Genomic DNA, 13,936 nt, shown 5'->3' on the forward strand with positions numbered 1-13,936 from the left:
CAGTTAGTAGTTCTGCAATTTCATGTTTTAGTTCCTTCAGAACTCTAGGGTGACACCATCTGGTGCTGGTGGTTTATTACTGTTTAGTTTATCAATTTGTTCCAAAACCCCCTCTAATGACACCGCAATCTGGGACAGTTCCTCAGATTTGTCACCTAAAAAGAATGGCTTGAGTTGAGGAATCTCCCTCACACCTTCAGCCATGAAGACAGAGGCAAAGAATTCATTTAGTTTCTTCACAATGGCATTATCATCCTTGAGGGCTCCTTTAGCATCTCAATTGTCCAGTGGTCCGAGTGGTTGTTTAGCAGGCTGCCTGCTTCTGATGTACTTCAAGAAAATTTTGCTGTTACTTTGAGTCTTTGCTAGTTGCTCTTCAAATTTGTTTTTGGCCTTCCTAATTATATTTTTACACTTCACTTATCAGAATTTAGGCTCCTTTCTATTTTCCTCAACAGGATTTAGCTTCCACTTTTTAAAAGGATGCCTATTTACCTCTGGCTGCTGTTTTTTTTTTTTTACTGTACACTTTATTTTTAGCCACAGTGGATCTTTTTTGGTCCTTTTACTGTTTTTTTTTAAATATGCAATATACATTTAATTTGAGCCTCTATTATGGTGTCTTTAAAAAGTTTCCATGCAGCTGTCAGGGATTTCACTGTTTGTGCTATCCCTTTTAATTTCTGTTTCACTAAATCCCTCATGTTTGTGTAGTTCCCTTCTCTGAAATTAAATGCTACCATAGGGGGCTGGCGTGGTGTCCCCTCACCACTCTCCCCTGGGATGGTAATAGTGACCATAACATAATTAAAATTTAACAAGCCATCTAGCTATATTCACCTCTTGGACCACATCCTGTACTGCACTTACAACTAAATCAAGAACTGTGGGTTTTAGGACTAGCTGCTCCAAGAAGCAGTCGTTTAAAGTGTCAAGAAACTTTGTCTTTGTATCTCATACTGAGATATGTACCCAGTCAATAGGGGGATAGTTCAAATCCCCCATTATTATTGAGTTGATTTCTATAGCCTGTCTCTCGCTGAGCATTTCACAGTCACTGTCACCATCCTGGTCACAATGTCACAGCACCCACTTGCTGCAAATGGCACCCCCTGCTGGCTGCCCTGGGGGATTAGCTCTGCTAGCTTGTACTCTCCCTTCAGTGATGTCTTCCCCTGATCTCTCTTGCTCTGCTGTCCAGCTCACTCCCAGGCCTGCAGCTTCCTCTGTGGCTTGGCCCTGCAGCAAAATCACTAAAATCTTCCCCTTCCAAGGAATTCATAGTCTTTCCAGACCTGCTGTCTGGCTGATGCCTCCAATGCCCTGGCTACTCCCCAGTGGCTGGAAGGGGAATCCAGACCTGCCCTCTACACTGGGGTGCAGCCCAGAGACCCTGTAACAAGCAGTCACAGTCTTAACTCTTGCTGCTGTTTCCCTGGGCTTCTTTCTACATATCCAGCTGCCCCCAGGTTTGCCAGCCTCCAACTCCCTCCACTCACAGAGTGACTGCAGCCTATTTCCCTTCAGCCTTTCCAGCAGCAGACCCCCAAACACACCTCCCTCATCTCAGAAAGTGACTGTCCTGTTTCAGCAGCAGAAGCCCCTATTAGCAGCCAACTACCTGGCTTTATACAAGCCCTGCCTCTTCCTGCACAGGTGAGTCTGTTCCTAATCAGCTGCCTCCAGCCTAACGCTCCCCTGTTTGCAGCTTTGTTAGCGGATTGGGCCCCGTTGGCCTAATTCAGATCTTGCTGGGCTCGTGTGAGGAGCTCACCCCATCACAAACTGAGGGAGGGTAAGAACCAGGCACTGTGCAGATAAAAGCTTGCTTCCTCCCCCACCTCCCAGTGTGGTCCTACACCACTCTGCGATAAGCTTCCTATCGCTAGGGTGACCAGAGGTCCATTTAGGCTGGGACCGTCCCTTTTTTAAGCCCTGTCCTGGATTTTTTGGCAAAGGTGGGTGTTTGTCCCATTGCCTCTCGCCAACTCAATCAATGTTTTTTTGTCAAAAAGTGGGATGCGGCAGAACATGCTGGGGCGGGGCAGTGGCGAGCGGAGATCCCAGCCCCGCACAGCGGGGAGGCAGAGCTCGGGCGGATGGCAGGCAGGGCTCAAGTGACACCGGCCCCAAGCTCTTGGGGGAGGCCAGGTAGGCCTTGGGTGAGCAGCAATGCCAGCCCCCTGGGAGGGGGGCTCAGGTGAATGGCTGGGGCCAGCCCCATTGTGGGAGGCAGCTCAGGCAAGTGGTTCAGGCCACCCCTGCATGTGGGGGGGAGCCTTGGGCTTGCCCCATGTGGTGTCCTGTTTTCCCTTTGGGAAATATGGTCACCCTACTTATTGCAATCCTGAGACCTCGCACATTTCTGCTAACGTGCCTCTCACCTGGCCTGCGAACCCCCCTGCAAGTCGGGTGGGAACCCACCTCTGCCGATGCTGCTGAATCCTGATCTGCAGCTCCCTCTGCCTGGGCCAGTGTTGAGGCCGCCCCTGCGCTCTGCTCTGCCAAACACCTCAGCTCTGCCCTGTCCCTGAGGATGGGGGCTGGTGGGGGTAGCAAATTGTGACGGGGGCAGCAAAAGCAGTACCTAGGTGTCAGTAACGGCTGCTGGTAGGGGACTGGGACAAGGGAGCGCTCTGGATCTCTGCGCTGGCAGGCTGCTGTATTGCCAATCCGCATGGCTAGGGGAGCAGAAAGAAGGAGGGTGCCAGGAGCCCAGGGGCTGGCTCTGTACTCAGGCAGGTAGCTCGACAGGGCAGGCGACGGGGGGACGGGAGCTGTTTTCACAGCCCTGGGACCTGCCCTAGCATCAGGAGTCATGTGGAGGGGAAAGATAGGGAGGCGGGGAAGGGTGGGGCTGGGGCTGAGCTCGGGGACAGTGGGGCACCTTGCCACGCGACACAGGGCCAGGAAAAGGTGGACCGTGCAGCGGGGATCAGCGAGGGAGGGCACTGTGCCCTGGGAGGGGATCCCGGTGGGTTGGAGGAGGGAGCATTTAGTAACATGACGTGAAGCTCTACCCAGCCCCTCAGCTTGTGACCCCGTCTGCCGTCACTCTCATGATAGGAGACAAGGGCAAGGGCTGTGTCCTTCCATAGACGCCCCCAGCAATAAGAGGTTCCCCCTTGCAAACCTGGAGCCTTCTAGCAAATGAAGCCCACACCCTGCCTGCAAACAGAGAGGCAACACCAATGACTGCTGACGTATCTGCTCCAAGGATTATTCCGGGAATGTTCTCTGGCCTGTGCTGCGCAGGGATCAGACTGGATGATCACGGGGGTCCCGTCTCACCTTGGAATCTATGAAGAGCCCCCTCTGCCTGTCCGGTCCTCAGCCTTTGCCCTGTGTGGTGCCTAGTCTGTCTTGGGCCCTTTCTCTCGAGCGGGACGTGCTTCTCTCAGCGTTATCGCAAGCTGAGCCGCGACTGCTGGATGGACTGATGCAGCCTGGCAACACTCAGGCCAGGTCTATGCTACACACTTACATCGGGAGAACTATGTCGCTCAGGGGTGTGAAAAATCCACCCCCCGAGGACTGCAGTGACACCGACCTAGGCCCTGGTGTAGACAGCACTCCGTTGGCGGGAGAGCTTTCTAGAACATTCCACCATCCCTTTCCATGGAAGGGCTCCGAACCAGGGGGACAAAACCACACCCGATTAGAGTGACAGGCCATATCACAAGAGTTGTTACTGAACCTGGCTTCAACACCCCCAGAACACAGGCAGTGCCATGACAGGAAGAGACCCCCTCCCACCCCAGCTCCCCAGCCCAGTTTCCTGTCCCAGCCAGGAACAGATGAATCTTCAGAGGAAGGGGCACACACTTTATTTTTACCCAAACAATTTGGTGAAACTGGCATGAATTTGCAAAATGTTTTGGTGTTGTGGTGAGCCTGCCCTTTTCACTGAAAAAAGGTTTTGGCCAGCCGAAAAATGTTGCCCAGCTCTACCTTAGCCCTGGTCTACACTCTAAAATTACTTCAGTATAACTACGTCACTCAGGGATGCGAATCCACATAGCTATAGGAACCTAAGCGCCAGTGTAGACAGCGGGTGGATTGACTAAGCTAACCGGAGAAGTTCTCTCCTGTTGGCTTACAGCGTCTTCATTAAAAGCGCTACGGAAGTGCAGCTGCATGCAAATGCAGAGTTTTAAGTGCAGACCTGCCCCAACCCCTGTTTTTGTTCTGCACTCTTTGGGGCGTTCCTGTCTGCAGCAACAGGCATCCTTTGTGTGCTCGATTCAGTGCAGACTCTGACCCCAGACACACACACCCTGCTCTCTCCCCAGGAGATGTTAATTTCTGATTGGTTTCCTTAATCTAAAAATCTTTTCATCTGGAACTGTTCCTGGGGCTTGTTCTTTGCGTCTGGAAACAAACACCACACTAGAGCTGAGCAAATGATTATTTTTTCGATTTAGTCACCAAGCCAAAAAATCTGGGGGAAAAATCATTCATTTTGAACCAAAACTGGATTTTTTCCCTTTCTCTGACTGAAATAACAAATAAACAAAAACACGAACAAAACATTCTTTTCAGACTGAAAAACACCTGAAACAAGCTGGGGAAAAAAGGGAACCAAACTATTCTTTTCAGCTTTTGCATTCCACTTTGGGTGGTTTTCAGCCTCTGGTTTTTGATTTGGTCGGTTGGTTTGTAAATCGAATTAAATTTCAAACTGAAACACTGTTTTGAAATGAAAAGCCAAAATGTGTCATTTCGAAAGGGTCAGAACACACTGGTTCTGACACCAAGTTCAGAGGCCCCCTCGCACCCAGTCCAGGGCTGCACAGAGTTGGATTTGATCCAGGCCCATCTCTAATGCACATGGCCCACCTCCTGCTTGAGACCTCTCCTAGAAGAGCCAACTCCCTAGGGCCCTGGGACTCATTACTCACCTTGTTGACACCCATCTCCCCCCGGGCGTGTTCTGGAGTCAGCCCGTAGAGTACAGCAGAGGCGGTGATGCCCCCGAGCAGCTGTGCCAGGATGTAGCACATGGCCCAGGCTGGCCTCACTTTCACAGCCACCAGCATGGAGATGGTCACCGCCGGGTTCAAATGACCGCCGCTCAGGGGCAAGGCACAGTAGGACATGAGAGCCACTGAGCTCCCAAAGGCCAGTGACACGTGGAGCGGGTTGGGGGAGGCCAAGCTGCAAGGAGTCTGCGTCCCCACGTCCCCCAGGCTGGGGGTTGCAGTAACGGCTGAGTACACGGTACTGCTCGGCTCAGAACCAGCCCCGGAGGACTGGCTCTGGGCAGTGATGCCTGGATTCCCTGTGTCAACTGCAGGCTGAGTCCAAGGAGTGATGGAGGCCAAGCCAGCAAAGAGAAAGATCCCGGTGCCCATAAACTCAGCCAGCAAAGCTTTGAAGAGACAAACATCCCAAGCTCTGCAGGGCGCCCAGGGCAGCTCCATCCTAAAACGTGGCGAAGGATCCCAGGGCACAAGTGACACTCTAGGGCTCAGTTCTGTCCCCTTTGCATTTATAGCATCGCCCCCTCCCTCTCCCCTTCTGGAGTAGGTGTTACGCGGATGTCAACGGGAGGCGGGGACTGGCTTGCAAAGGTATTGACTCCAGCAGGCTTTCCAGAAACAGGATCCACCGTGGGGCAGTGTCAAGACCAACCACTAGGGGCCTTGGCCAGAGCATGGCTGAGACCGATTTGACCTGCCTTGGGCAGGATGGCAGAGGTTGGGCGGGGATGGGGGAGTATGGTCTGGGCATGCACCCCTCCTGCAGACAGCAGCCTCCTGCTGACCAACCAGGAGGGATGCAGGATTCTCTTCGGTCGGCTCCCCTAATGGATAGGGGACGATCCGGCCTCCAGCTGTTGTGCGAGGAAAGAAGCTCCTTCCATCTTCCCTCTCCGACGCTGCACAGGGCATCACCCATCCAAGGGCAATGGAAATATTTACCTGCCTTGTGTACAGAGCTGTTGGGCGGCTGAGGGCTGGCCTCTGTATGAGCAAAGTGTTTCCTGTATGAGCCCTCCCATTGACCTCCGCCGTCTGCAGGCTCCGCTGCTCGTTCCAGCCTGTGGGATAAAACTCTGCTCCCTGCTGCCAGCCGGGAGGGACCCCACGGAGTGCCAAGGAGCTAGTCTCCATTTGCTCCGGCCCCACGGGATGTTGTGATGCTGGCAACCACTTAACACAGCAACAGAGGGGAGATTAACCGGCGAGTTCTTTGATCTGGTTTGCCGGCCCCGCTGTGTAGAGCAAATACCAGAACCCAGCTGGGAGGGATCCAGCGGTGGTGGGAAAATCCACTGGGGTCAGAGGCTTTTCTAACCCAAACTTGAACTCTGATCATTTTAAGGCTTCCCCAACCACCCTGCTCTCTTCCTCTAACCATCCCCCCTACCCATGGGACAAGGGACGCCCCTGGGGTTAAACCCCCCTTTGTCTCCATCCCACACAGGTCTCATGGGACCTCACTCTCATGACTGTGTGCTATGGATGTAGGAAAGGATGGCGGCTGAAGCTGAGCGAATACACCACAGGCCGTGGATGCCTTGAGGCCATATACAGCTGGCAGGTTAGCTCAGATGGCAGGGACTTGATCTTTTAGAGCTAGGGAAGGTGAATTCTCCATCTGCTTAACTTCTGATGTCTGGTGGTGGTGATTGACACAGCCAGGCATTGAGCACTTTTTTCATGAAATAGGCTTGGAGCGGGGAGGGAGAATAATCAGTTTTTCAACAGGACCTCATGCAGCCAGTGAAACCCCCTCCTAACCCAGCTGTGGAACTGTGTGCAAGACAGGCTGGACTCTCAAAGGTCATCCTAGAACAAAGAGAGTACAGAGACTGGATCAGATTAGAAACGGAAAAACAGGAACATAAGCCAGGGAAAATGTAAAGTATTTAATCAAAGTTATTAATCACCGGCTGAGTTGTTGAAATGAACCTGCCAAAATTACTGACAGCTTCTAATATACCTCCGTGTATTTTATCTAAAATCCGAAACCTACAAATACAACAGAGATCAATTTGCAGGCCTCGCTGTTTGGGGAGAGGATTAATTCGTTTGGGCTCTTTCGCAGGGCCTCAGTATGCGCAGAGATGGCCAGGCATACAGAGGTCGTTTTAAACCAAGCATTGCTCGTTGAGGTACATGCACAATGAAATTCACAGGATCAGAAGCAGGTTCTGTCCCACTGAATTCCCAGAGCCGCTGTCCAGTCCATGCCAAATTGGTATTCCCCGGGGGGCACTGACATAGGATTTGAAGTTTATTTTATTGCAATAAATATCCTTGGCTTTCTACAGGAGAGGGGGAAATGCCCAGTAATCAGACATTTAAATAACTGGGTCACATGCAAGTGTCAATCCATTCAGCAGGACAGAAGGAGGTCTAGGTATCACTTTTCCCAAACAGCAATGCTCTCTCAGGACCACCTAAGTATTATCCAGGCCAACTTTGCAATCATGGCAATTTCTCCCCCTCTCCTACTGCCAAGGCAAGAATCCAATCACTGGCATTGTGGCTTCCTTGTCTACCTGGTTTTGCATAGGGCTTTTTTTTTTATTTTTAACCATAGGCTCCGTAAACAGGACTGAGCTAATATTGTGACATCAGGTCTTCTCAACCCCAGGCGGTGGAAATAGCGAAACGCCCAGATCCTGTTTCAAGACCATAAAAGAATCATTCAGGCAAGATCTGGCCCATAAATCAGCATCAGTCCTGAGCCATTGAGATTCCAGAGCCCACGTGTGAATCCATCGCATTGCTGATCAGTGCCGTCCACACAGCCCTGAAAAACAAGGGGCTTGAGGGAGTGTTTATTCATTCAACTTTGCAATTGTTTGTGTGAATGTGAATCCTGATCCTAACGGTCATCTGTACTTATCTGGCCCTGTCACCAAGGTATCATATCACCTCACAGTACCACTGTGAGGCAGGGCAGGGTTATTAGCCCATTCTACAGAGGGGAAACTGAGGCACAAAGCCAAGGTACAATGGTCAAAAGTGCCTAAGTCTCATTTTCAAAACTGACCAAGAGGAGTAGGGGCCTAGGTGCCAATGACAGTCAGGTGCTTCCTCAGTGCCAAAGTTACTTTTGAAAATTGTATTCTAAGTGACTTGCTCATAGGCACACAGGAAGTCTGTGGCAGAGGAGTGAGGGGGGTCTCCTCAGTGTCCAGTCAGACCCCTAACCTTACTCTCTGTCCCATTGAAATCAAAAGGAACTAGCCGGTTGACTCCCCCAGCCCAGTCTTGGACCCTTCATGCTGGCAAAGGCCTCTGCTTCACTGCACAGCAGCAGCCTCAGGTGCCGTGACACCATGCGCCTCACCTCTGATCAGGAGGGAGCTCCCTTACGGGTGACAGGGGACTTCACTCACCCCAGCTGATTCATTTCAAGCCCAGAAGGGACCACCTGATCCTTGAGGCTGATCCCTGCAAAGGTGGTTCCTGGATTTGAATCAGGGACCTCTTGGGAGATAGTCAGATGCTTTACCACAGAGCTACACACCCTGTAGAAGTCTGTAATATGGGTGCCAACTAACGCCACTTGCGGGGGCAGCTGATTTTTCCATGCGCACCCTCAGAATCCACCCCAGAGCAGGTGTGTTAGTGCTGTGGGCTCCCCCGGCTGAGTCTGGAGTAGCAGCTCCCTAGGTCCTATAAATCAGCAGAGCCTGTTCGGTTTAGTTTCTCTGTGAGCAGGTGCAGGGTAGTAGAACTCAAGACAAGCCAACACGGTTTCATGAACACATCAGCTATTTCTCACCAGTTTAGAAGCCATTTCGGAGCCCCGGTTCTTTCCAGACTGCCAGCTAAATGTACGCCCCCTAGGAGCTGCCTTTATCTGCAGCCTGCAAAGGGTTACGGTTGGTGACATTCTGCCCCTGAAACCCAGCAACCAGAGTCCGTTCTGCTTTCCCTTGGGCGGGCTCTTCGTGAGCTTTGATAATAGACAGCATCTAATTAAACCTGGTAGAAGCCAATGTGTTTTGGTGACAGCCACTGACACGTTTCTCATGACACCAATTTGTCAGGGAACCATCTCAGTTTATTTGCACCGGTTTGACTTCTGATTAATTCTGTCTGACCCTCAGTGATGGAGCTGGCCCTAAGGAGCGGGGTGGGGACGGAACCAACTCTTAGTAGGCCACGTTTCTGGGCTTCAAATGTTTCTGCCTCGCTTGGGACTAGCAAAGCAATCTGCACCAGCCCCCATAGATTGGTCTAGCGCCATACAGACCTTGTGAGCATGACCAGAGACCTCATGCCCTACAACAGAGCCCCACGGCGAGGGACTGATCCCCATATCCGCTCCCCAGGGGAATCACAGCACCTGCAGGACGCATCTTTCTTGTTCTATCCCGCTGGATGCTGCCCTCAGCCCAGGGGCTGGGGAATGGACGTGAAGACCATATTGATTAGAGCTGGTCAGGAATTTTCTGATGAGACTTTTTTCATCAGAAAATGTCAATTTGTCAGAACCAAACCTGTTTCTAAGAGAAGATTGGTTTGGACCAGTTTTCCCATTGGAATTTAGAGGTTTCAGAGTTTTTCCAATGCTCCGCTCTCACATTTTCTGAAAGAAAAGTCTCATTTTTTTAAAATTGAAACGATTTTCCATTCTGAAATTTCAGTTAAGTCATAACCCCCCCCAATAAAATTTTTTTTCAGTGTCAACATTGAAACAAAACATTCCAGCTGACTCACTCCATCCCCTCTCCTCCCCCATTATCAGTTTGTGAACATTTTCAAGATTTTTGACTTTTCATCAATGTTGGGACAGGAAAAGTTTTTTAAATCTCGAAAACTCTTGCAGGACAGGAAAAAACGTCTCCCACCCAGCTCCAGTATTGATCAGCAATAATCAACACTGGGATTCCCCCGCCCCCCCCCCCCCGACACAGACACAGACCCTGTCACAGTGACCATCCCCTTCCCATAGGCGGTTAGTTCCATACCCACATGGTGCCCGGGCACCAGCAATAATCAGAGCCAGGGGCCCAGCTCCACCAAAATTTGGGGCTTTCACCCCCACACCACCATACCCTCAACCCTCTACCCTAGCCCTGAGCCCCTCCAGCACCCCAAACACCTTATCCCCAGCCCCAGAGCCCTCACCCCCTACACCCCTACTCTCACCCTGAGCCCCTCCCATACTCCAAACCCCTCATCTGCAGCCACACACCACAGCCCTCACCCCTGCACCCATCCCTCTGCACCGCCCCCATCCCCAAACTCCCTCCCAGAGCCTGCACCCCAATCCCCTGCCCCAGCTTAGGCCCTGCACCCCAGACCTCCTCCCTCACCCAAACTCCTTCCCAGAGCCTTGGGCAGGTGGGGGGGTGGAGTTTGGAGGGGTGGAGTTTGGGCAGGGGCAGGTTCTGGGCACCACCAAAATTTCTACAAATCTGCCACCCCTGCCCCTTCCTACACACTGGCCCTTGCCCAGGTTCAGCAGCCTCTGCTAGGCTTCTCCACGAGGCGAGGGAAGAGGGATGCATGCTGCAGACCTGACAATGCACCCCCTTCTATGCACCCCTACCCAGAATTAGCACTCCATATCCCTTCTACCAGAGTCCCTTATTTGTGTGCATCTCTCTGTGCCAGCCTCTGAGTTTACCCCCGTCTCCGCAGCTGGCTGGCATTTCGCAGCAGACAAGACCCAGAGCAGAAAGGTCAGCAGTTGTCTGGCAAGTCAGGATGCATGAGAAACCATAAACAGCAGAGATGAGTCCCATCCCATCTGCGGTGAGACCCAGGTTAGCTCCTCAAACTCAGTTCCTGAGACTCAACAGACAGAACAGCTCCAGAATGAGGATGCTTCCAAACCTCAGTGCTGTATGTAGTTAGCAGCCTGTTGCTTTCTATACTCAGCACCTTGAATTGCCTAACTACCCTCCCTGCATGCAAAGTTTAGCAGCCAGGCTGTTCCTTGAGCTGATGCAGCATACTAGAGCGGAAATGTACACACGGTGCTGTCTCCTGGGAACTTTACTTTTAGTCCTTCTTATTGTTCTTTAAATAATGTTACACCTTTTTAGCCCATATTTGAGGTCTTATGGATTGTTTCTGTTGAGAGGAGAAATGGATGAGGGAGTCAGATGTATTTTGATGCAATCCTGTTTATTTACAAGGACAGTACAAAAAGGCCCTGCCTAAAGGAGGAATTAAACAACATTGAGCAGATTCTTTGCTCAGAATTTCAAACCTCTTTCCAGCCAGCACTCTGCCCAAAAGACTCACTCTCTCAGCACCTTCTTACCAATGAGCGTGTTGCCATCTCCTGGCAAGGAACTGAACCCAGATGTCCAAAGTCCTAGGCTCAGTGCTAGAGTACCAGAACACTACCTGCTTTTCTGATTTTGGCTGTGACACATATACACACACATACACCCCACCTCCTTCCCTCCAACTGCATGTCTCAGCTCCTCAGTGAAGCACTGGAATGGGTTACCTAGGGAGGTGGTGGAATCTCCATCCTTAGAGGTTTTTAAGGCCCAGCTTGACAAAGACCTGGCTGGGATGATTTAGTTGGGGATTGGTCCTGCTTTGAGCAGGGGGTTGGACTAGATGCCTCCTGAGGTCCCTTCCAACCCTGATATTCTGTGATTCTATGATAGTCAAATGTTTGTGTTGACTCTATGTGACGTGTAGTATGCAGCAAATCACATGGCATGTTTCCGGCTCCCTGAATGGAAGAAACACATGAAGAGAACAAAGAATGAGGCAGCGTCTGTGCTACAGAGCTTATCCTGGCATAGCTATGTCTGTCCCCGGTGTAAAAAAAACACCCTGAGCAATGTAGTTACGCCAACAAAACTCCCCGTGCAGATGTAGTTATGCTGACAGAAGCTTGCGCTGTCAGCATAACTAATATTCAGGGAGGTGATGTTACTCTGCTGACAGAAAATCTCCTTCTTTTGATGTACACTGGCATACATCTAAGCTAGCATAAGCTCTGCAGTGTAGACACAGCTTGAGTGAGTGAGGAAGAGAGTCCCCTTGCTCACCTGTAGCTGTGGGACAGATGAGCTTATGTAACCCACTGATCAGTGTGTGTTTTGAGTCTCTCTCTTGCTGCCTGATCCATAGAGTATGTACATCTGTTCTAGCCCTAGCTGGTGAGACAGTCGTGACTTCAGCTCTCACAGCTTCACTCTCAGGTGTGGCCAAGATAACCTAGGGAGGTGGTGGAATCTCCATCTTTAGAGATTTTTAAGGCCCGGCTTGACAAAGCCCTGGCTGGGACAATTTAGTTGGGGATTGGTCCTGCTTTGAGTAGAGGGTTGGACTAGATACCTCCTGAGGTCCCTTCCAACCCTGATCTTCTATGATTCTATGACAAGCTTCATGCTTATTCTTCAGGGCTGGAGAAACATAACGCGCTCCAGTGAAACCTTCCTTCGGCTTCACCCGTTTCCTCCTTCCTGGTGTGTTCTGAGGACGGGGTTTACGGGCAGTGTGTGTTCAGGAGAAAGCCAAGAATACAAGAACAGCAGCACTTCGGATGCATCTGTATTCACATGGGCAACCCGACAGGGAGTTCTGTGCACGGAGAAGGTTGGGATGTGGGCAGCGCCCCCGGCCTTGCACGGCTCAGTGTCGCCCACAGGAGCAGAGTCTGAGCAAGGAGTGTTTGGGGAATGTCTCTTCACTCTCTACGGTTATGTACCAACTGGGTGATTTGCTCTTCATTATTCATCCAGGTCTCAGCCATCCAGCCTGGGAACCCAGCAACATCCCGCGACGTAGGAAACCGCCCTCCACCCTCCATAGAGAATGGGCAGCGTGAACCTTTAGCCTCACAACTGGAGAGGGGGCCAGTGAGTATTCAGGAGTGATGACCGTATCCTTAGGAATCGGGGCCAGTTTGGGAATGATTCCCGGAGAGAGAGAGGAAGAAAGGAGCAAAATTCACTGAATAATTTACTGGGAACTGATCATTCAACTGGCTCCAGTTCTGGTGTTTTTTCACTAGATGGTGTTGTAGGCTAAGAAAAGGGGACAGCCTTGCTTTCCATGGGGCTGGGTGTAGTAACTCAGCATGGTGAGTGGGGGAAATAGGGTGACCAGACAGCAAGTGTGCAAAATTGAGGCAGAAGCTGAGGGGTAATAGGAGCCTATATAACAAAAAGCCCCAGATATCGGGATTGTCCCTATACAATCAGGACATCTGGTCACCCTAGGGGGGAATGGGGTACAGAGCCCTGCATCTCTAGGTCACCAGGCCAGAGAGAGGTCCGGGATGTTGGGTTATGAGTGGCAACCCTGATCCACTTGTTCGTGAGTGCGAATTCACATCACCTGGAGCTAGGCAGCCCAACCCCGACAGGCTGAGCAGAGAGGCCAGAGCTGTGCAAGGATGGAGATGGGCCAGCCCCTAGAAGTGGGTGGAGGGTGGAGCCCCTGAGTGGAGGTGCATAGCCAAAGCAGTGTGAGGAAGCCCATGGTCTCAAAGAATATCCGGGTTGGAAGGGACCTCAGGAGGTCATCTAGTCCCACCCCCTGCTCAAAGCAGGACCAACCCCCATGCCACACCTGACCTGTGGCAGGGGAGTGACGCCTCCTGGGATGACGACCCAGCACTGGGCATATGCCTCTCAGAACAGTGTCTGGGCATTAACAGTGAAGAGCCTGGAAACGGCAGTGGGGGGACTCCAGTGCCCCCCCCCAGGCACAGATGGTGCCAATCCTGCAGTCGCCCTCAGTGCCAACTCAAAGCAGTGGCAGCTTTGCCCGAGCCATTGCTTGAACGCTCTCAACACCACGAGGAGCAGCTCATGGGGTCAGGCCCCAAACTCCAGCCCTCCAGGAGCTTTTCCCAAGGCTCTTTCATGCCGCTCCCCGGGGCTGGCGGGGGGGGTTTCTTGCATGCTGCAGGCAGCCGAGCCCTGAGTGCCAACAGGAAGCTCTGTGGACCCTCCCTGTGCTTTTTCCCTGCTGTGCTGGGGCCCAGC

General features: G+C 51.7%; 1 protein-coding gene across 1 annotated transcript in view; it reads right to left on the minus strand.

Annotated features, from left to right (window-relative positions):
- The window catches only part of LOC127040777 (aquaporin FA-CHIP-like), a 129,114-nt gene that overhangs the window by 5,994 nt on the left and 109,184 nt on the right, over positions 1–13,936 (minus strand). The window contains exon 2 of the mRNA XM_050935361.1: positions 5,925–6,043. Coding sequence (XP_050791318.1) covers positions 5,925–6,043 — 119 coding nt within the window. The remainder of the gene's footprint in view (positions 1–5,924; positions 6,044–13,936) is intronic.

The sequence above is a fragment of the Gopherus flavomarginatus genome, chromosome 25, assembly GCF_025201925.1.
Source record: "Gopherus flavomarginatus isolate rGopFla2 chromosome 25, rGopFla2.mat.asm, whole genome shotgun sequence".
Lineage (NCBI taxonomy): Eukaryota > Metazoa > Chordata > Testudines > Testudinidae > Gopherus > Gopherus flavomarginatus.